This window comes from Pelodiscus sinensis, chromosome 21 (assembly GCF_052426305.1).
Source record: "Pelodiscus sinensis isolate ZL-2025 chromosome 21, ASM5242630v1, whole genome shotgun sequence".
NCBI classification, from domain to species: domain Eukaryota; kingdom Metazoa; phylum Chordata; order Testudines; family Trionychidae; genus Pelodiscus; species Pelodiscus sinensis.
In genome coordinates, this window is record NC_143072.1 from 18,442,194 (window position 1) to 18,465,452 (window position 23,259).

At 45.7% G+C, this 23,259-nt stretch overlaps 1 protein-coding gene across 23 annotated transcripts in view; it reads left to right on the forward strand.

Moving 5' to 3' along the window:
- The window catches only part of MSI2 (musashi RNA binding protein 2), a 468,712-nt gene that overhangs the window by 222,433 nt on the left and 223,020 nt on the right, over nucleotides 1-23,259 (forward strand). For 15 of the 23 annotated variants that reach the window (XM_075904806.2, XM_075904805.2, XM_075904808.2 and 12 more), the window contains one exon: nucleotides 10,031-10,105. The exons of the other annotated variants lie outside the window; for them this stretch is intronic. In XM_075904806.2, the coding sequence (XP_075760921.1) occupies nucleotides 10,031-10,105 (75 nt within the window). The remainder of the gene's footprint in view (nucleotides 1-10,030; nucleotides 10,106-23,259) is intronic. 23 annotated transcript variants of the gene reach the window in all.

Here is a 23,259-nt window from a genome sequence, read left to right on the forward strand (position 1 = left end):
AAAGGTTGCCAACCCCTGCTGTGGACCAACTTTGGTGGTCCTAGCTCTTACCATTGAGGGGGAGTTCTAGATCAGACAGACAAACTCTTTAAAATACGAAGTAGATTATTAAGATTTACTAGGTTATGCATGGAGGAAGCAGTATGGTCTGTTGCATAATAAACTGGATGGGGGGGAATCAAGAGACCTGATTCTGTTCCCAGCTCTGCTACTGACCTGCTGAATGGCCCTGGGCAGGTCTCTTCAGCTCTGTCTCTCAACTGTTTAGATCAGCGATGGGCAACCAAGGCTAGTGGAGTGGGTAACATGACTGAGCCCCCCTTCATCTCAGTGGGTCGCAAGATTGTCGTCACCGAGACGGTCTCCGGGGATAGGAGACCTAGAATTTGTGGTGTGTGTCGGCTGAACCGTAGCAGCACTGTGATTGGCTGCAAAGGGAGCACGCGGCTCTCAGAATGTTGAGTGCTGTCAGTGCACACCTCATTTCACGTGTGTGTCACTTTCGTAATACTGGTAGGGAAAAATGCTACGTGGACGAAAACCAGTGGAATTTGGCAGCCCCGCATATGGGCAGCAGTGACCAGAATGTCTTGTGGGCCACAGATAGAACCCCGATGGGTCGTTGGTTGCCCATCACTGGTTAAGATTGTAAGCTTTCGGGAGGCAAAACACTCTCTCCTTACGTGTGTATGAGCAATGGGGTTCATAGCCCACAAGTGTTATCATAATGCCAGGTGTAAATGTGTATAAGAGTTGGGTCTCTGTTCAGTTCTCATAAAATAAACCCACCACTACAATTGGCAGGAATTTTACACCTTGTTAGCAGCCTGAACAAAAGCCAAAGATGGATTGGCTATTGATGCTCACCTTTTGAAGAACTCTGGCAGAGCTGGGAGAATGGGGGAAACTGGCCCTGCCGTGCTATGTCATGCTTGCTGTATGATAACAAGAGTAGGTCATACTCCAGACCTGCCATTCTGGTGTCTTTCAGGAGCACGACAATTCTCAACTCTTAGTTAAAAAACAAATTGTTTTTTAAAAGTGTCTGGATTATGAATTTCCCCCCATAAGTCAATAAGCAAACTAAATCCATAGATATAAATCACAGTTGATTTCTTCTCTGGCTAGAAAAAAATGGTTCTGAGAAATATCACTTAATATGCAAGTCAGTATATGAAAGGAACAAAAAAAGGATCTAGCAGGAAATAAAACGAAACTTCTTTTCATTACAGCCAGGGAAACTTAGATGAGTTTTTCTTTGCTAATAAACTACCCTGTTTCATTTTGCAGCTGAGCCTTTTTCTGAAGCTGACTGTGGCAATTGTTCATATTTTTTTAAACCCCGTGCAATAAAAAAAGCCCTTCATGCATCAGGAAACATAGTAATGTAATACTTGTCTTATCTTCACACTTACTCAGCAGGTATTTACAAAAGGGCAGTGGGAAAGTCTTTAAACTCTATCCTGTTACTTTGCACAGGATGTCTCCTAATCAGATCTACTTACCTGTGTCTGTCCTACACAGGGATTGAGTGCAATGGCATCTTTTTTTTAAAAAAAAGAAAAATCATACTTGGGGTTGGGTTTTTTTGATTCAATCCTGTCTTAGCCAAAAATACTTTCTTAAAATAAATAAGATTGGTTTTGTGCTTTGATGTGTTGCACCGGCATTGAGTGAAAGCCTGAAGGGTTATTCTGGTACATTTAGTAGAGGAAAGAGAGCTATAATTTACTGTTGTGTGTTTGCGCTCACAGATGTCATAAAGATGCTTCTGCTTTGTGTATTTTTCCAGATGTGTCATGGACTGGATAAACAAGAGTTCATTAGTTCTTCATTGGTTAGTGTGCTATAGTAACATGGACACGTGGGATGTGTTAAGGATTGTGTTGACCAGTGGAACCTCTTTAGTGCCCAGTTCAGAAATGTTCTGAAGTATCTCTCTCTCTCTTCAGGAAAGCGTTTGTCACATGCTTAAGGACCATTGTTTTCAGTGTGAAAACACAGCTATTAAGGGGTAATGGGGACCCAAGAAGTTGAGCCATCTTTAAAAGTTCTTCCTCAGGTTGGCCCCAGTTCAGGAAAGCATAAATACATGTGGATTCTAGCGATGATGTCTCTCATGGATGTTCTACCATTTTGGAGTGCAGAGCAGAGAGGATTCTTGTTTGCTTTTTCTACCATGTGGTCTTTCATGGTATCTTTTTTTTCTTTATACCTAGCATTTGATGTGTTTGTTGATAGTAAACAGAATGGTTGCTCATGATTTGTAAGCAACACCCTTACCAGGAAATGCTTACCGTTTACGGTTAACAGGGCGGGACCTGGAGCGGCCTCCCACCCACTGTGGGCAGGAGGCTGCTCCAACCTGGTGGGATCTGCTGCAGGCAGGGGGTCCTCTAGTAGGGTTGCCAGATGGTTGAAACAAAAATACCGAACACCCCTTCTCTCCCCCACCCCCACCCCCCAAAAATGGGAAAAAATTCTGTTGAAGGGGGAAAAAAAGGGGGGGGGGAGACCAAAGTTGTTGAGCAAAAATAAATGAATAAATAAGAAAACCAGCATTAAAACAGCATGTCCCCTTTAAGTGCACGGATAGGAACAGGGGAGCAGTTGAGCACTAAGACCCAGGGAAAGCATTGCTTTCCCTAGGTCTTTTGGCTCGCAGCCATTTTGTGCTGGCAGCCTTGGGGAACCAGGTAAGCATGGGGTTGGGGGGCTGGAGGTGTTGGGGGCCAGGGAGGGGCTCAGGGGAGAGGAGGGGAGAGGCCGGCTGCTGAATGTCTGTAGGGTTGCCAGATGCCTGGCATTTTCGCCTTCTGTCCAGGGAAAAATTCTGAAAATACCGGACATTTTAGGTGAATTTTTTTTTAAACCGGACAGGAGCTGAAAATACCGGACAGTCCGGGTCAATACCGGACACCTGGCAACCCTATCTTCAAGCCTGGCTAGAGCAGCCCTCAGAGCAGTGTACTGCAGACTGGGGTGCTCCAGCCCCGCCTGCTCCCTCCCTCCCCCTTGTAAGCGGTTAACCAGTTAAACATAACGTTTAACCAGCTAACGTATTAAACTGGATTTTATATTCCTAATATTTATTGTTCTATCCAAGGCTCGCCAAGCGGGGGCAAGCCCCGCTCGCCAGCTGCTCGGTTTCACGCCGTTCTGTGCATGCGCAGATCGCTCTGCGCTGGCTCTTCTGGGTCGTAATCTACTCACCATGGGCGAGTAGATTACATTATTTGTCGAGCCCTGGTTATATCAACAGAAAAAGTGATTATGGGGGAGGGGAGCCCACACTTCACCTGAGGACCTGAAAGTGCTTCCCAAACAGTTAAAACACTCTCTCCTCTGTTTTATTATTTACTCTAAGCTTTGCCATATCCAGTTGACGTGCTGAAGCACAGAGGGATTAGAACTCACTCCAAGTCATACAGTTCAGTGGCAGAACTGGAAACAAACTAGACCTTAGCTTAGACCATTAGACAATACTCTCTTGGTAATATTAACTGATAGTCACAATGTGCCGATGTAGCCAGGTTTAAAAGAGTGAAGACTCCCTTCAAGCCAAAATTTCAAATACTGAGCGTGACTTTAGTGGGAGAGAGTTCAGACTCTTTAATACATTGTGGTTAGTGCCTAGCTGGTTAGTCTGAGTCACCTTACATGTTTCCCTTGTGTAATTGTGGTGGCCTGTTCCCAGTAAATCTCTGGAGGAGAATTCTCGTTTCCATTGTCTTTCACCATTTATAATGAAAAAATACTTTAAAAAATGTCTCTGAAGTAAACACCCGACAGGCGGAATTGAACCTGGGACCTCTGGAGCTTAGTGCATGGGCCTCTACCACGTGACCTAAAAGACAGCTGGCTATTAGCCAAGGGTGTTGAGCAGTGATCTCAGTGCCACTCAATGGGACAGTACACCACACCCAAAAGGCTTGGAGGTTACATTTACAAAGCATCACATGTGGTAGCATGATTCAGGAGACCTGGCTGTAGATTTGTAAGAAGAGACAGAGAGCCCGTTGTCTTTAGGTCACAACCTCTCAAACAGAGCTCAGGTTGTTGGTGAGGCTGAGAGTACTTACAGTCTGCATATTGGTTGGCCAGGGTGGAAGGTGTGGGCAGTGTCAGTGGATTTCCCAGCCCAGGGGACAAGTGACCGCATCACAAATGATGCCATTAGAAGGGCTTGCTCTGAAGTTTATTGCCTTCAATCCGCTTTGGATAAGGCTGAGAGTTGCTAACTTGGCAGTTTCAGTGGAGTGGATAAGGACTGTATTTGCGGGGGAGCCAACAGCCTCTGAGAGCCCCTGAACAAGGCGTGGGCGGGGGGGAGGACTCTGTGCTCCTGGAAGAGGTGTGGCCTCAGGTTGAAGGGGCAGCGCTCAGGGCAGCCTGCTCTGTGACCCCTGGACCACAGTGCTCCCCCTCCAGGCCCTCAGAGCTGCCTGGGATTGGTCCTGCCTTGAGCGGGGGGCTGGACTTGATGACCTCCTGAGGTCTCTTCCAGCTCTAGAATTCTATGTGTGGCACGGCACTTTGGTGGCAATTTAATGGGCCTTGGGTTCCAGACGTTGCCACAATAGCAGCAGCAGGCAGCTGAGCCTCTTTGAATTGCTGGGTTCCAGGGCAAATGTCACTCCTCCCTCCCCCCCACCCCGGTCCCCAATTCGTGGGCCTGTATAGTTGCCTTGGCAATGAAACTCCTTCAGCTCCCTCATCTGAATGTGGGGCAAGTTTGCACTTCCATTCCCAGTTCTATGTCATACCTGCCCTGTGTCTAGCAGGGCGGCAGCCTTCAGAGCTGATGGCTTTTCAGTGCTGCTACATGGATTTAAAATGTTGAAAAAGAGATTAAAGGGAAAAACTAATGGTGGAAACAGCATATCGTAGTGCCTAGAGCCCTAGAGTGGCACTCAGAGGTATGTTCTGGTGGTAGGTCTGCCACTGTCTTGCAAGGTGACCTTGGGCAAATCAGTTCACTGCTCTGTGCCTCAGTTTCCCCATCAATAAGACGGGGGTAATGATACCGACCTCCTTTATAAAGCACTTGGAGGTCTGCAGATGAAAATTATGTAACAGCTAGGGATGATTATTTTGTTTTTCTTATTAAAGACTTTGCCTGCCTGTATAAATTTTATTATTATTTCTATTGTTTGGTTTTTAATAAGCAACAACCGTTTGCACTGGGATGGAGGGATTCTCACAATAATTAAAGTCATGCTCTAATTACAAGTTGCTGCATTTAAAAATCTCCTGTTTACTGCCACAGTTCTAAATGCAGTGCTGTTTGGGTGGAAAATTCCTTGTGCCCTCTTGGCCTGGTAGCCAGCTTCCTGTCATTGTGACACAGCAAACCGGTCTAGATTGAGCTTAATTTAATTACAGTATCATTTCAAATGACGAAAGCCTCTTTAGTGAAGCCGAGAGAGGAGGGCAAATGTTTTAGACATGTCTTTTTAATCAGCCATGCTATTTAGAGCAGAGCTTTATGCCACAGGAAAAAAATTATCTTTTTAAACTGAGACCTCGTGTGCGTGCGCATGCACGCACGCACACACACAAAACGAATGGAGGGCTAAAATGGTTCAACCCCTGTGATGTGGATGTATGTGTGTCATCCTAAAAGTGCTTATACTGATGTAGCCGCATTCCTGCATTGGAAGGGAAATAACTTATTGCATATAAGTATAATGCACCTGTGTACCGATATAATTGCCTCCCCTCTAGAGGCCAGGGTGTGGGTGGGTAATACTATATAGTTAAAACTATAGGTATATAGCTATAAATATATTAACTAGATATATACAAAACTAAATATCTCGTATATTTTGAAGAGTTTTTTGTTTGTGGATTTGTTTGTGCAAAAGAAAGCCATACTTCGCGATTACCTGCAAATACAAATTTTGCATAAACAATCCTGCCACTTAAATTAGCTGAATGCACTACTTTTTACACCAGAATAGGCTGGGTGAAAGGTTTAAATATTTATTTTTGTTTTTCATCAGAAAAAAGTCCTGACTACTATGCTTAGAGTTCATGAAAAGTATTTGCTAACAAAATTAAAATCGAGTCGCCTCTTCACCTGTCATTTTAATGCAAAGAAAGTTTGTTCTTTTACAAATCACAGACTAATTCAAATTAGTTACAGAAAGAGTAATGCAAGCTTTACGAGTTTCTGATTCAAATTTAGTATGTATGGTAAGTATTCAATAAAATGAATAATGCTTGAAATCCTACAAATTTACAACTGTTTTTTTACTTTCCTTTTGCAAGCACATTAATAAAAAATTCTATGACATATTTAATTTCTTGAACTTTCACTTTAGAAAAGAGGAGACTAAAAGGGGATTCGATAGAGGTCTATAAAATCATGACTGGTGTGGAAAACGTGTTAAGAAAAAGTTATTTACTTGTTCCCATAATATAAGAACTAGGGATCAGCAAATGAAATTAATAGGTAGCAGGTTTAAAACAAACAAAAGGAAGTTTTTCTTCATGCAGCGCACAGTCAACCTGTGGAACTCCTTGCCAGAGGATGTTGTGAAGACCAGAACTATAAAAGGGTTAAAAAATAGCTAAATAAGTTCATGGAGGTTAGGTTCATCAATGGCTATTAGCCAGGATGAGTAGGAATGGTGTCCTTAGCATCTGTTTGTCTGGAAATGGATGACAGGCGAGGGACCATGTGATGTTCTCTCCCTCTTGGGGCATCTGGTGTTAGACATCTCCACTGTCGGCAGACAGGATACTGGGCTACATGGACCTTTGGTCCGACCCACTATGGCCGTTCGTATGTTTTCCTATAAGTGTAATTTATGCAAAATAACTTTGCCTGGTCAATGATGGGCCCCACTTGCTAGTATAACCGTATAGTTAGAATTATAGGTATGTAGTTATAAATCTACTAACTAGATATATAAAACACTAAATATATAACTATATAGTGAAAACTCACACCCCTAAATGAAACAGTTATATCACTACAAACTTTGTCTGAAAACCAGGCCTAATGGGCACTACATCTTAAGTACTGTTTGGAAAAGAAAACAGATTGCAACTTTTTAGTCCTCCTGGCTTTAATATGCAAACGAGCACTTTGAAAGGAAAAAGAATTATTCCTGCTGACGGCAGCTAATGTTCCGTGAAAGTAAAATCACAAACTGGCTTGCACCTGGCTAGCTAAAATGCTGAAGGAGCAATGTTCTATCCAGTACCCTGGTGGTGGCATAGCCTCAGAGTTCATAGTAAAGGGGGGAAAACACTTCTATAGCCCCCTTCTTACTTGGTGACTCTTTTAAAGCTTAATTTTGGGTGACAGGATTTTTTAATACAGGCTGGGACATGTGGGACAGATTTAACTGCATGTGAGAGCAACTGTGATTGAATCGTGGAACTTGGGTAAATTCTAAATTGTTGCCAGCTTTTGCAGGTGCATCTCAAATTCTGTGATAGATGGTATTTTTTTCTTAAAGCTTGAGTTCCTGGTAATATGAGAGTCTCTATTTCGTTAAAAAATATTTAGCCTTTGTTATCAAGAGAAGCTTGGAAATGTAAACCCTGTAGTTTCAAATTACAGAAACTAATTACAGATTGGTTTAGAAATCATAAATTTAAAAATGATTTGTTTTGTGCCCTGCTCGCAGTTTTTTAATGCTGCAATTAGGGTTGTCAGGTGTCCGGTTTTGAACCGGGCAGTCCAGTATTTGAGCTTTCTGTTTGGGAAACAAGCTGAGAAAATATAAATGTCCGGTATTTTCTAAATAAGATGTAATGTATATTGTGATGTAATGTCAAGCATGCCCGGTATTTTTGTTGAAACCATTTGGCAACCCTAGCTGCAATTAACAATACTACTTATTAGCAAATTAATAGAAGCTAGGAGAATTGAGAAATACTTCACTAATCCATGTGGAAAAGTGATCAGGGTAAGGCTAGGTCTCCATTTGCTTGTGATTGACAAAATTTTTGTCATTCATGGGTGCTTAAAAAAACCCAACAACTAGGGTTGCCAGATGTTCTGTTTTGAACTGGACAGTACAGTATTTGAGCTTTCTGTTTGGGAAACAAATTAAGAAAATATAAATGTCCGGTATTTTCTAAATAAGATGTAATGTAGATTGTGAGGTAATGTCAAGTGTGTCCGGTATTTCTGTTGAAACGATCTGGCAACCCTACCAACAACAACCCATGAATAACAAAGTTTTGCTGCAGCAAGTGAAATTGTGAACACAGCTTTCTCGGCAGCACTCTGCTCCTGCCAAAGCAAAACCCCTCGTGAGGGGTGGAAGTATTTTGTCGACAGAAGTGCCAACCAACATCGTTCACACACGCTGAGCGACAGGGCTATCCCCACACAGCCTTGGTGCTTTCAGCTGTGTAGTATAGACAAACCTTAAATGTGCTGTGATGACCATTTGCTAGACCAGTTTGCCCTGCCCCTGTCTTGCAGTCTGTGTGAAGAAATGGGGAATTGTCAGTGTCTAGAGCAGGGGTGAGGAATCTTTTTTGGGTTGGGAGCTGCTGATCCACAGAAAAAGAAGTAGGGGGGAGACCTGAGCCTCCGGGGCTGGATCTAGGCAAGCCTGGGGGCCGCATCTGGCCCCCGAGCCTTAGGTTCATCACCCTTGGCCTAGCGAGCAGCTGAGTCTGAGGCCTACTGTACTGCCACATCCCTTTAAACAGCTATTTAAGGCAGGCCTGCAAACGGGGGAGGAAAGGTGCAACTGGCCAAGGGCCCTATGTTTCTGTGGCTAGAAATCCTGGGTCCTTTAAATTGCCGTCCTGTACAGCATGCTCCGGGCAGCGCTGGAGAGAAGGGAGAGATGCAGTCTGATTGGTACTGAGGGCCATCTGCCCTGCCCCTTCTATCCTAGGCCCCATTGCATCTGGGAGCTCAGAGTCCCCCCTGCCTGGCCCAGGGGCCTGGCGATTCTGTCGGCTAGCCTGACCAGAACAGTTTTCCTTCTCTTTCCCTAGCTTCCTTTTTTGTCCAAACTCCTGCCCCCCTGCATTTTGCTTCAGCTACCCCAGACTAACACGGCTACATTTCTGTCACTTTTGAGGAATGTTACTGTAGGGTTTATTTAATGCATCCCATGCTGCTGAATAGAGAATTAGATCTTTATCAGTATAAACTGTACATTCCTCTGTTTTAGTGGGACTAGCCCTATTTGTTTTTCTTCACTCTCCCTTTCTACGGTTCTTCTCTGCTGGTTATCCAGTTGCATACAACGGTTCACGTTGGTTAAGGGACCATGTGGGTGGAGGAGAAAGGGAAGCAGTACTAGAATCCCTTAGGTTTGCAATTTATGCGTAGAAGCCTAGTCTTTTTGCTCGGAGAAAAGATTTGTGTTTTTTACCTGGTGTTAGTAAACTTGAGGTAAAATCCTCATTAAGACAAAAGTTTTAAGCCTTGTCTTCTGCGCTAAAAAAATTGCTTTTATTTTATTTGTCTGTCTGTCTGTCTGTCTATCTAGTAGAGTCAAGTGAGTAACAGCATGAGCTAACCTGAGGTAAAACATAGTGAAGACTGGGGCTGGGGAGTTGATCTTCAGTTTTACTCTGTGGGATTGACCTGACTGAGTTTACCTTGAATAAAACTGTGAAGTGGCTACTGAAGTGTTTTTGCATCAGGATAGCTCCTGCGTGTTTATTATCCTGAGGTTGAAAAATACCCCCTTTTTTTGCACTGAAGACAAGGTAGTGGTTTTAACACAAAGTAGAAACAGGTCAAGGTAAACCCTCATCTCCCTCATAGCGTTTCTACTTACTTGCTATTAGCATCTTTGTAAGCTTCACACTTCTTGGTTTTCACTAAGATTTTGCCTCATGCAAGCTGGGAACCTGAGGAAAGAGTGCAGCTTTTTTTTTTCCCCCGGTGAAGAAAAAACCTATACAGGTTTCTTCCTGCCTGTGTTGTTTAATTTGTCACACTGTGGACAGCTCTGTGCTTTGTAGAGGACACCACTCATTTTCATTTTCATGTCTCTCCCACTGCACTAAGAGTTGAATAATGTGTTGATTTTTGCAGGGACATTGGATGTCCAGGACTTGTCGCTGTGCTTGTTGGCAAGCATTTGGGACGCTTGCTGCCATGTCACGGCTGGTAAGCAAGCTCTGAGATTAATGTGATTGAATGACGGTTTTAATTTCAGCCCTGATGGAGCAAAATTAGTTTCAATGATACGTGTGTGTTGAATAAAATTGTAGTTTTATTAGCTGTAATTGCTAAAGAAGACTTTTTAAAGACTTCACTGCTGGGGCGAGGGGAGAATTATGGGCACTGATACTTGTTTTTGCACAGTAGGGCATTGATAATTATCACAGAGCGTAATATGTTAGCCCCTGTTTGATAGGCTAGTATTGTTATACATTGGGAAGCACTTGGCAAGGGTCTTTAATGCATGCCTTGCTATAAGTATAATCCATATCCAGTGATCCTGCTAATCTTTTCCAGCTATTTTTCCTATCAGTGTGCAGAATAAATTTTATGTGCACCCAGCCATGTGTGAATATGCACCAACCAGAGACACACAAACCTCTCGGTGGGCGCTCTGCTAATCAGCTCTCTTGAGCACAAGCACACTGTTTACTGGGAGCGCTGTTCATAGTGGAATGTGTGTTACAAGACGTCTCTTTGCCTACTCCACTGTGGCCCCAGATAGACATCTTTAGGTCAAGCTGTTGTAGTTCACATTTTTTAGCTGTGGACATCTCCAGTTCAACCCTGAGAGCAGTCACAGTATACATGGATAATCTCATCGAAGTCTGGGAGTATTTGCATGCTTAAAGTGAGGCATGTGCTTAAGTCCCTAGTTGAATTGTGATCTAATGCTAATTATCATTCAGAAGTGGGCAGGGAGCAAACTTTTGAGTGGCACACCATTTGGGAATGGGGCTGTCTATGCAGGTGTCACTGCAGGATTGAAGCCTTGGTTACACCAAGGTTTGAAAATCATGTTCCAGGCTAACACACTGTTATGAAACACAGTTTATGGTCTGTCTGTGCCACACTCACTGGACAAAGCTAGTTAAGAGCAAGGGCCATCGGCTCCGTGTTTAAATGCCATTTCCAAACTCAGGTTAAAGACAACTGTAGACAAGGCCAAAGAATTAAGGATTTGCTTGGCTTTTGAGTTTATTTTATTAATAAATGAACAGCACTTTAACTGCATTTGGGGAGGAAAAAACTTGCTTAGGGATCTAGGGGGTGCATCTTCTACAGAAAAAAGGGGAAATGGTTAAAGGTTATTTATTTCTTTGTTTAATTCTGTTGCAAGCAAAGCTCAATATGAGGGCAGTATTTTTTTCCCAACAGTCTGGCATGCTGCATGCATTTGTCTCTGTTAATTTATATGGGGGAAGGTAGTAAATCTGCATGAGCATGTTTCTGGCTCTTAGATTTCACAAGGGTATTTAAAATAATAGTACCTGACAGTTTACCAGCAGCTAAGAGGTTTTTTTTGCTTCAGAAAGCAAAATATTGTACGAGTTGTGCAACATGTATAAATAATTTGGGGAATTAGGCCAACTTACCCAGTTTGCTTTCAGGGACGAGCTAAAGACTTGATAGAGCTGCAAAGTTTGCAGATGGGGGAGGGAGGGTCAAAACCCAACCCAGATGTGTGTGGTTGAATGTCATCCTTGTTTAATTTCCTTTCTCCCCGAAACTAATCTGAATTGCCAAATGTTAGATTGTAGTGCATTATTTCATTTGTCTGGCTTAATTCCTCTTTACCTTGAGCAGATGAAAAACATTGCACTAAATCAGAATGACAGTGCTTGAAATGAAAATGATCATAATCCTTCCATGTGTTGATGCAGGCAGAAACATGAAGAAAAAAATATTTGTAAGTTCTCAAAGTGGCTTGAATGAGTTGGAGTCTCGAGTTTTGAATGAGGACAAATTATCTTGCTGGTGTAACCTGAAGTGTGGAGGGAATGCTTGCTTAATTACATTTATAAACATATATAATTTTCAATATAGATTAGAATAAATCATAGAATCATAGAGCTGGAAGAGACCTCAGGAGGTCATCAAGTCCAGCTCCCTGCCCAAGGCAGGACCAATCAACCCAGCCAGGGCTTTGTCAAGCCGAGACTTAACCTCCAGGGATGGAGATTCCACCATCTCCCTAGGGAACCCATTCCAGTGCTTCACCACCCTCCTAGTGAAACAGTTTTTCTTAATAACCAACCTAGAGACCATTGCTTCTTGTTCTGCCATCCATCACTACTGTGAACAGCCTTTCTCCGTCCTCTTTGGAACCTCCCTTCAGGAAGTTGAAGGCTGCTGTCAAATCCCGCTTCGCTCTTCTCTTCTGCAGACTAAACAAACCCAAAATCCTTCAGTCTCTCCTCACAGGTCATATGCTCCAGCCCCCTAATCATTTTTGTCGCCCTCTGCTGGACCCTCTCCAATGTGTCCACATCCTTTCTATAGCGGGGGGCCCAGAACTGGACACACTATTCTAGATGTGGCCTCACCAGAGCTGAAAAAAGGGGAATAATCATGTCTCTGTATGTGCTGGCAATGCTCCTCCTAATGCACCCTAATATGCCATTAGCCTTCTTGGCTAAAAGGGCACACTGTTGACTCATATCCAGTGTCTCATCCACTGTAACCCCCCAGGTCCTTTTCTGCAGAACTGCTACTTAGCCATTCAGTCCCCAGCCTGTAACAATGCTTGGGATTCTTCCAGCCCAAGGGCAGGACTCTACACTTGTCCTTGTTGAACCTCATCAGATTTCTTTTGGCCCAATCCTCTAATCTGCCAAGGTGACTCTGGACTCTAACCCTGCCCTCCAGCGTATCTACCTTTCCCCCTAGCGTAGTGTCATCTGCGAACTTGCTGAGGGTGCAATCCATCCCCTCATCCAGGTCATTAATAAAGATGTTGAACAAAACCTGTCCGAGAACAGATCCTTGGGGCACTCCACTAGAAACCAACTGCCAACCTGACATCGAGCAGTTGATCACTACCCGTTGGGCCCAACAGTCTAGCCAGCTTTCTATCCATCTTATAGTCCATTTATCCAATCCATATTCCCTTAACTTACTGGCAAAAATGTTATGAGAGACCGTATCAAAAGCCTTGCTAAAGTCAAAGTATATCACATCCACTGACTTTCCCATATTTATAGAGCCTGTTACCTCATCATAGAAGGTAATCAGATGGGTCAGGCACGACTTGCCCTTCGTGAATCCATGTTGACTATTCCTGATTACTTTCCCCTCTTCCAAGTGCTTCAAACTGGATTCCTTGAGGATCCCCTCCATGATTTTGCCAGGGACTGAGGTAAGGCTGACTGGTCTGTAGTTCCCTGGATTGTCCTTCTTCCTTTTTTTAAACATGACACCCGACTCTAAGGCGAAAGCATAATTTAGATTTGGAAATACAGAATACATATTATGTGTTTATTCCATTCTATCCACTGGTGTTCTCTGTCAGCTGTGCACTTGTGCTGCCACTCAGGAGAGGATCATGCCACCCAAATGATTAGCAGAGTGCCCACAGCTAGATTTTTTGTTTCTACAGGTGGTGCACATTTCCACATGCCTTGGTGCACATAATTATTCTTGACGTGGATGGTGAAAATCTACACATGAATTGCTACCCTCCCTGATGTTCTCTCGTACACATATACAAACTATTCATTTCCAACTTTTATATGATGTTTTTTATTTGGCCCCTCGGCTTTGTTCATTCAGTAAAACCTACATAATAACACTAACGGTAACAAAGTAATTGAATAGACATATTTAATATCTGTCTGGTTCCTTTTATTTCAGAAGGTCCCACAAATGATTTACAAAGCTTTGTTCCTGAATTCCTTCACACATACCCTGTTTACCTTCTTCCCCTCTCTCCAGTCTCCCCGCCCCCCAGCGCATCAACGATTGAGATGGAACATAGCAATTGCTTGACAATTATACTGTAAAATAGCACAGGTATCTAACTAAAGCTGCACTGATTTGTGCTTATGTTCAGTTCCTGCGTAAAGTTATCTTCAGAAGCCTTCAGAATGTTTTTTCTTAAAGAAAAATTGATAGTGTGCAGCAGCTAATGATATAGGCCCAGTTGCTTGCCGAAGATCCTCATTGGCAAGTTAAGGGAGTGGATTTTTCAGTCTCTCTGAAAGTTAGTAACTCCCCACATCACACTGGACCCTAACACTGCACTGGTTTCATACTGTGCTAGAAAGAAATATGCCACTTACTGATTCACCGGAACAACTTCCTGCAGCATGTTGGGTTTTCAGTGGACGTCTTCCACCCCCGTAACAACCGTGGCTCACACTGCTTAGTTTACAAAGGGTCATTGTGTTAGTATCTGCAAAAACAGGAGTCCTGTGGCACCTTAGGACATGTCTGCACTAGGACATTATTTTGAAACAATTACATTTGAAATAATGGCTCCTGAAATAACAACATTGAAATAGCGTGTCCACCCTATGGGGGAGCCTTGAAATTAGTCTGAGGCAGGCTCCGTTATTGCAGGCACGCTACCTCAACTGGGAGCCCCAGGAAGCACTGGGGAGTAATTACTTGAATTGCTCTGGGGAGTAGTTATTTCGAAATAGCGGCGCGTTCACACTAACACTGTTTCGGAATAACTAGTATCCCCTGAAGAAAGCAGGAATACGGATTTAGAAATAACCAGCCCGTTATTTCCAAATAGCAGGGTTGGTAGTGTGGAAGCTCCGCTTATTATTTTGAAATAAAGGGGGGAGGTTATTTCAAAATAACTCCCTAGTGTAGTCCAAGGCCCTGGCACCCGGGAGTGCAAGCAAGTGAGGAGTCCAGCAGCAGGACTGGGGAGTCCCATATGCAGGGCTCGCCGAACCGCAGCGAGCCCCACTCGCCAGCCACGCTGTCCGGCGATCTGCACATGTGCAGATCGTTCTGCGCACATGCAGATCGCCCGAACCTGGCTCTTCTGGGTTACAATCTACTTGCCACGGGCGAGTAGATTGTATTATTTGTCGAGCCCTGCCTGTATGGGTGCAGCACAGCGGGGCAGCTGCGGAGTTCTGACCGGTGTGGCAGCAGCAGGGCACCCGGGGAGCCGCATTTGTGGGAAGTCCCCAGTGGGGGCGCAACAGCAGCAGGGCAGCTGTGGAATCCTGGCCTGGTGCGGGAGCAGCCAGGCAGCCACGGAGCTCTGACTCATTTCTGGGAAGCTCCAGCCAGGCAGGACAGAAGCTGGTCCGTGGCAGCTGGGGAGTTCCGTCCCTAGAGAGACCAGCCAGCTGGCAGAAGCTGGCCAGAGCCAAGCCCCAGGCTCTGTGGCAGCAGGGCGGGAGCAGAGCCAGCAGGAGTGTCCTGTGAGGCCAGTGGCAGGGGACCTCCCCTGATTAAGGATGTTAAGTATCGGGTAATTCATTAATCAAATAGTCGATGCAGTTTATATAGACTGTTTGATTAGTCGATAGGGTGCCTCCGCCTTTGAAGTGTAGCAACAGCCCTAGGGGTTGCTACACTTCAAAGGCAAAAGCGCTGGGTGGAGCCTGTGGTCAGCCGGAGGGGGGGGGGGGGGGGGGAAGGTAGTCCCCAGGGGATCCCAGGCTCCACGCAGTGCTGCTGCTTTGAAACGCCGTGTGCAGCCTGGGGACAACCCCAACTGGCCCTGGGCTGCACATAGCTTTTCAAAGAAGCAGCGCTGCATGGAGTCTGGGGGGCTGGTCTCCCCTCCTCCAGCAAGGGTGGGGGAGTGACTAATCAACTATCCTGTCAGCTATCTGATAAGCATTTGCTTATCAGATAGTCGACTAGTCCTTCACGTCCCTACTTCTGATCTGACAAATTCCCTCATTTGGGACCAGTCAGGTCCCGAGGGTGCCGGACCAGAGAGGGCCAACCTATACTTAAAAAAAAAAAATAGTTAAAAAAGTGACAAGATAAAGAAACTGCTCCTGAGCTTGTTTAATTTGAATTAAGTTGATTTTAAAACATCTTCTGTGTAGTGAAGTTTGAAAGCTGTATTAAGTCAACATTCAGTTGTACATTTTTGGAAAAAAACCAGCCATAAAGTGTCCTTCGGAGTTGCGAACAAACTCCATTCCTGAGGTGTTTGAAACGGCGAGGTTCTACTGGACCTTATTGGCAGGCTGCGCCTTCGGCAGCCATATACTGTCTTCTACCGTTTTTCAAAAGCCTGAGGGGGAGTTGTACAAGTAGCAGTCCAGCATTTGTTTCATGGGAATGCAATGGAACATCCCGCCAGGCTAATCAACTGGCGTTTCTCTCTGCATGGGGGGAATGACACCTTTCTGCACAGCTGCCGCGGCTCTGCTTACACGGTGCGTGGAGATGATGATGCTGATCCCGGCTTTGGGATCCCAGGTACTTTGAGATCTGTAAATGGAAAGCACTGCAGGCGAGACTGGCCCATGCTCTCCCTTTATTTACTCATGCAGGTGGACTCGGCTTCCGGGGATTGCTGGTGTGCGTAAGTGCTCACCTACAAGAGAGAGTTGTTCTTTAATATTGGCTACCTGCGAGTGGATTGCTCTGTGCAAATGCTAAGTAGCACTATAGTTCCATGCCATATAAATAATGCATGGTTTATACACTGACCCTTACATTGCTCACATCTTTCATGAGCTAGTCCATGCCAAAGTCACATGATCATACGTGAAACACGCATGTCTGTTCTACATGCGCAACTCAGAGGCAGGAGGCTCGGAAGCAAATCCGAGTGGTTTCCTTCCCTGGGTTTTGCCAAGGCCACTAGCCCTAGAGGAATGGGATGGCGGCGAAAGTAGATGGTGGAGTTTTGAAAGGGAGAGGCGTACAATCATCACTCGGAGAAAGCTGCTTGCCAGCGGCCCAGCAGCAGATGCCACTTCCATGTGACAGCTGTCAGGGGTGCGGATAGCAACTGTTTCTTGCCATCAGTGGCTGATGTCAAGCCTTTGTCTTCTGACTTGCTCTGTGATTTCCATCTGTAATTTGCTTCCCCTCCATGCATTAACTAAACCACTTCTTCGCGTTCTCCCACCGACTCTGTGAAGGAGGAGCCTTCCAGTAGTTTTCCTGCTCCATGGTATCTGCTTGCTGGGCTTGGCTGGGGCAGGCTTCCTGTGGAGTGCTGCTGCTCCGTTAGGTCCACTCTCGTTAGCCCTGGTTCAGCTCTGTTGAAGTGTGTGCTTAAATCATTGACCCTCATCCTCTTCAGTGGGTCAGGTAATGAGCTTGAAGTTAAGCACAAGCTTAAGCATCTTGCTGGGATGGAGGCTTCTAGCCTATGGTGGGGGGAGGGGTGGAGGTGGTGTTGCTGGCTACAGCTAGACATAAAGGTGGAGGCTAAACCTCTCTAGTCTGGTACCCCCCACATGACTGGTGCCGAACCAGAGAAGCTGCCATACCACGGGAGGTGAATGTTCTCTAGCAGCATGACCAACACTTCCACTGCTTCCTGGGCTCTTAGGAGACATTTAGGGGTAAATTGGAGCTAAATAAGAGCACAGAACACTGAGAGCCAGGACTGGTGGCTGTAAACAAACTTTATGGGACCGCAGGAAACTTGGCCACCCCCATGATAAGTGGACATCTGGCTAACTGAAATCGTGCCGGACTACAGATGTTGTCTGACCAGAGAGTGCCAGATGGCAGAGGTTTAACCTGTATTTACATTTGTGTCTTGCTGCTTTCTTTTTCTAGTTATTGATGGGAGAGAAGGAAATGAGAATATTAGAGACGTGAGATCTCAGCCTAAAAAAGCAAGAGGATGGAGCTAGCTGGGTTTCCCAGACCACTGATGTTATATAATTTCCTTCAAAAAACACCTCTCTTTTGAGGAGAGGGCTGGTTTTGGAAGAGGTGGGAGTTCTCCCCCCTTTATCCTGAGCCCAGTTCTTCTGCTCACAGGTTTCCCTGGTGGCATGGCACATGAAAGTCCCAAACGGTAGCTAATCTAAAGGGGTATTGCTAGAATTTCACTGCCATCGTTAAACAGGCCCTGCAGTCAATAGAAACACTCATGTTAACTTCAATTGGTTTTAAATCAAGCCCCAAGTCAGTCTCATCAAAATAAAAGCTGCCAAAGATGGGGTGGGAATTTCCTACGGTCGCAATATGCCCCGTTGAGGTTACCATTGACTTCAACAGAATTTGGCCAACGGTGAGCCTGTTTGAAAATCCCACCTGAGAGCGAGCTGTGAAATTGCACTTTGCTCTTGCAGGAGGAAGGAGCCCATCTTCCCATTAGGACACGATCCAGACTAAAAGTTTGATCTCCTGTGTCTTGTAAAAGTGAGACACATTACAAGCCCTTAAGAAGAAGGGGGGAAAAAATAGTGCAGGAAGAATATTGTATGCTCTTCTACTGGGCAGAATCAAATGGATTCAATTCAGAGTTGCCTGATGTACAATTAATAGCCATTTTATTTAGGTCACCCTCATTTGGGTGCTTTAAATATATGCAGCTATTAAAGTGGAAAATATCAAGTACATTTATCTCTGTAGATTATTTTGTGAACGGGTCAGATGTATTTTATATAACCATAGGAACTGCAGGGTTATTCAAACCCTTGGCTCCATTGATCTTGTTTCCCCTTTCTCTCTTTCCCTTCTTCCAGACAGTGATTAAAGTTTCCATGTATCCCTTCCTTTTCCCAGGGTCCTGGGTGGATTGAAAAGAAACATGAAATAAACTACAACCTATTACTTAAGCTTTATGTAAGAAACCTATTGTAGTTTTGTTCAGGGACTGAGCTAGGTGTGGGTGGGGTGTGTGTGAAGAGTGAACAGATACAGTACTCTTTCAGACTTCCACGTAGCCATTCATTTGTTACTAGTGTTATCTTTTGAGTCCTATAACACTCTCCCTCCCCCCAAAGTGCTGAGACTTTGTGAGCGTTTGTAATACTCTCATTTGCTGCTCTTAATTAGTTTGGATTAATCAGCTCCTTAAGCTGCCACATCGAGCCATGTGGGGATAATTGTTTTTGGCTGTATATGTTACTATTTTTCTTTTAAATAACACTTCAGCTCGCTGGGTCCTTCTTTGGAGGATTAGCCTCTTGTTAAGCACTTCGGCATGAAACTCCAGGGAGGTGACCTGTCTGGTGGTTGGCGTACTCGGAAACGAACTGTCCATGAGACGTGGTTATGTTTGTTCTTTCCCTACTTCTTCATGAGGCCTATGGCTCAGGAGGTTTGTTCAAAGAGAAATCACTGTAATTTGAAAGGTGACCAATAGGAACAGACTCCTTCTGTCTCCACAAAGCTGAAGGGACATAACCCCTTGGGATTTGGGCTTCTCTAGGGTCACAGACTTTCTAATTGCAGAAAAACGAACACTCTTACCCCGCCCCCTTCTCTGAGGCTCCACCCCTGCGCACTCCATACCCCCTCCCTCCATCATTCAGTCTCTCCTACTCTTGCTCACTCACTCATTTTCACCAGTCTGGGATAGGGGACAGGAGTGAAGGAGGGAGCAAGAGCTCTGGCTCGGGCCAGGGATGAAGGCATGGGGTGCAGAAGGGGGGCTCAGGCTGTGGTTAGGGGTTGGTGCACAGGACGGGTTATGGGCTCTGGGCTTGTGTGGGGGCAGGACGGGCAGGCTCCAGGGTGAGGCCAGAAATGCGGTGTTCCGGATGCAGGAGGGGGCTCCAGGCTGGGGTAAGAGGTTGGGTGCAGGAAGGGGACTATGGGAAGTGGGGAGTGCAGGCTCTAGGAGGGAATAAGGGTGCAGGAGAAGGTTTGGGTGTGGGTTCCAGGTGGCGCTTAGCCAGGTGGCTCCTGGAAGTGGCTGCCATGTCCTTCTGGCTCTTAGGCAGAAGGGCCTGGGGGCTCTGTACACTGTGCCCACAGGTGCCCCCCAAGCTTCCCTGGCCGTGGTCCCTAGCCAATGGGCACTGCGGAGCCTGTACTCAGGGCAGTGCTTGCATTGCGGGCAGGGGCAGGGCACGGAACTTCCTTGGCTGCTCAGGCACCTAGGACCCAGCCACTTCCAGGAGCTGCATGGAGCTGGCTGCTGTAGCCAACTGGACTTCGAGTGGCCCGGACGGCTGTGTTGACTGAAGCTGCCAGGGTCCCTTATCAGCCGGGCATTCTGGTAGAAAGCCAGAGGCTTGGCGAAAGCCTGGCTTCTCCCTGGTGCCTCGCAACCCTGTTGGGGAGATGAGAAAGAAGCCTAATTTAGACTGACATCCCTAGTGCCTTCCAGGAAGGGCACCCGTCTACATTCCCTAGACACCTACCTAGGGATGTAAGCAACCAGTCGACTATCGGATAGTCAAGTAGTGACGCAACTAGCCGCTTCACCCCCCTTGGGTGCGGAGGGGGAGCCACTGCTAGGGGAGCTGGCTTAAAAGCCGGTTCCCCTCAGCACCATCCCCGTAGGGGGCAGGGGAGGTGTAGTGGGGGCCCGGACGCTGCACTTCTGGTTTTTAAATGTATTAAGGGCCAGCCGGCTCTTAATACATTTAAACGGCTGAAGCACAGCAGCGAGGACCAGGCATGAGCTAGGAATCAGCTGTCCCGACTTGTGCCGTGTGGTCCCCTCTCTTCCCCCCTGTGCTTCAGCCTTGTAAATGTATTAAAAGCTTCCTGGCTCTTAATATATTTTAAAAGCAGAGCTGCAACTGAGTTAGCGCTGAGATCCAGGAACTGACCCCGCTGTGGCTCTGCAGTGTCCCCCGTTTATCGACTAGTCGATGGAAATTCCATCAACTAGTCAATTAGTTGATTAAATGCAATTTAACAGCCTTACACCTACCCACAGCAAATTGGGCAAATGTGTTATTCTTAACAGCCCTTGAGATGCCTTCAGTTGGCCCAACTTTCTGGCCTCTTAATAACCTGTGCTGTTTTGAGCTGTGCTCTTTTTCCTGCCTGGATTTCTATCTGCTTTTCCCCAAACTTCTTGCTTCCTAAAACTCCCTTGCTAAATAAATGCTCCGTCCACGCTCCACCCCCTTCCCGGCATTGATTAAGAATCTCTCCTTCAGGTTCTCCACAGTAAAAAGGTTCCCTCTTCCTCTCTCAGAGCAGACAGTAAGAGCAAGGCCTCCTTGCTCCACAGCTTTTGAGATCAACTGAAATGCCAAGCTAACAGTCCCTAGATGTAAACATGAAGGAGATGGTGCAGGTAGTTTCAGGTGAGGGGCTTAGGAACTTTTACAGTCTCAGGATACATCTACACGGCAAAACCTGAGTTAAGCACAAAAGCTTGTGTTGTGCAGTGTAGATGCAGGCTCGAACTGAGTTCTGGCTTGCTCTGTGCAGGCAGGTGGCCTGGTTTACTTCACAACAAAAGCCCTGCAGAGCGTTGAACACTTGTACCATTTCAATTGTGTGTCCTTGCGTGTGGTGTTTCCCACTGGCACCCAAAGAGAGTCTTTGTGTGATAGGCACTTGACTGAACCCAGGGATTGAACTGGGGATGTCTGTACCTACAGTCATTAGTTTGTACAGCTTGAGCTAAAGATCCAGGCTCTGTAGTTGAGGGCAATGAAATAGACACTGATCCCGGGGTAACAGGTGAGGAGGGACCCGGGGGTAGAGAGAGACTAGACATGTGAGGACTCCCTAGGGTTGCCAGGTGTCTGGTATTGAACTGGATAGTCCAGTAGTTTCATCTCCTGTCTGGAGAAAAAAATTCAGAAAATACCGGACACCTAAAATGTCTGATATTTGCTGATTTCTTTTTTTTCCGGTCAGGAGGCAAAAATCCCGGGTGCTTACCCGGTTCTGAAGGGGAGCCTTCTGGCCTGGCGCAGAGCAGCCTGTTAGAGCCAAAAAGCCTCAAAAGCGTTTCTTAAAGGGGTCACACTTTTTTTTTTTTTTTTTTTTACTTTTTTTTCTTAACTCTCAAAGTCCTTTTTTTTTTTCCTCAACAACTTTGGTCTCTCTCTCCCCCCCCCCCCTTTTATTTTTCTCAACAGAATTTTTTCCCTGGTGGTTTTTTTTTGGGGTGGGGAGTGTTCAGTATTTTTAGTTAAACCATCTGGCAACCCTACTCCTCCCGGGACCACCCCTAGTCAGGAGGGAGGGGAGTTGGAACACCCCTTTCCACTTTAGCCTCCCCTGCCCTGCCTGTTTCTGTCTCTTCTCTGCCCCTCCCTGTCGCTGCTCCACTCCCACCTCTTCCCCAAGTCCCTCCCCAGATCATCACAACCTTGAGAACTAGTGGTTGGCCTAGCGCCAGTAGCAGGCATTGTGTCCCCTACACTCAATGGAAGCAGGGTAGGGGGGAAGCAGAGCAACCCAGCCCCAGCCTGTTCTGCTCTCCCAACTGTGCCCCTCTGCAGCATGGCAGTGAGTGCAAGAGGCGGGCCCGTGCCTTCCTCAGAGAGACTCCTAATTCCCTGGGCTGCCCAGAGGCTCTGGCCCGGCTAGCTGCTGGCCCCTTGCTCCCCCCCCCCCCCCCCCCCACGTCACTTCCGCACTCATTACTGGGTTACACAAGGGTTACAGGACACGAAAAAAAGTGAGGGCCTTAGCGAATTTTATTACAGTTCTGTTACATTAGCCCTCTGTCACATGTACTTCTGATGAGCTCAGAACAATGAATGGGGTCACACAGCGAATCAGGATCGAGGCCAATAATAGAAGCTAGAAGTCCTGTCGTCTGGTCTCACCTCCCACCACTAGACAAACTTCCCTACTTTTAGGGTAAATGAATGTTTCATGTTTTTAAATGAGACCTGGAAAATTTGCAGCATCCAGCCACCCCCAAGAGAGTCAAACAGGAGAAATCCCAGGGCAAACCAAAGCATTAACTTGTGGCTCTTTATTGGCCATAGCAACCACGCCTACGCGAGTTTCATTTGTGCAGATCTTTTATTTTTTGCCCTGCTGAAAGAGAGAGAGATCAATTTGCTTACTACCAGGTTTGCCACTTTTACCTTTACTGTGTCCCTTATTTCTCCTTGATGGAGACTTAAACAATCCTGTGTTTGATTCACAGAGAACCGTGAGAAACAAGCTGTGTATGTGAAGTAGTGTGGGGTTTTTTTTTTCATTCTATTCAGCCCTTTGTATATTCAAATTCTTCTAGTTTCAGTTCTTGCTGTTCTGCCAGATTTCCATAGCATTGATGGGTTTTCTGAATTAATAAGTTTCCTCCCTCCCATTCCTTCTACCTCCCCCTCTTCCTTTTTACTTTTGCAACTGGTGAAAAGTTTTTCTAAATGTGCAGCCTTATCCATATTGATTTTTTCCCCCTCTCCCTTGTCTAACTGGCTCTTAGATGTTTTATTTTGTAAAGTGCTAATAGAATTTCTCTTTCACCATTGCACTTTATCTAT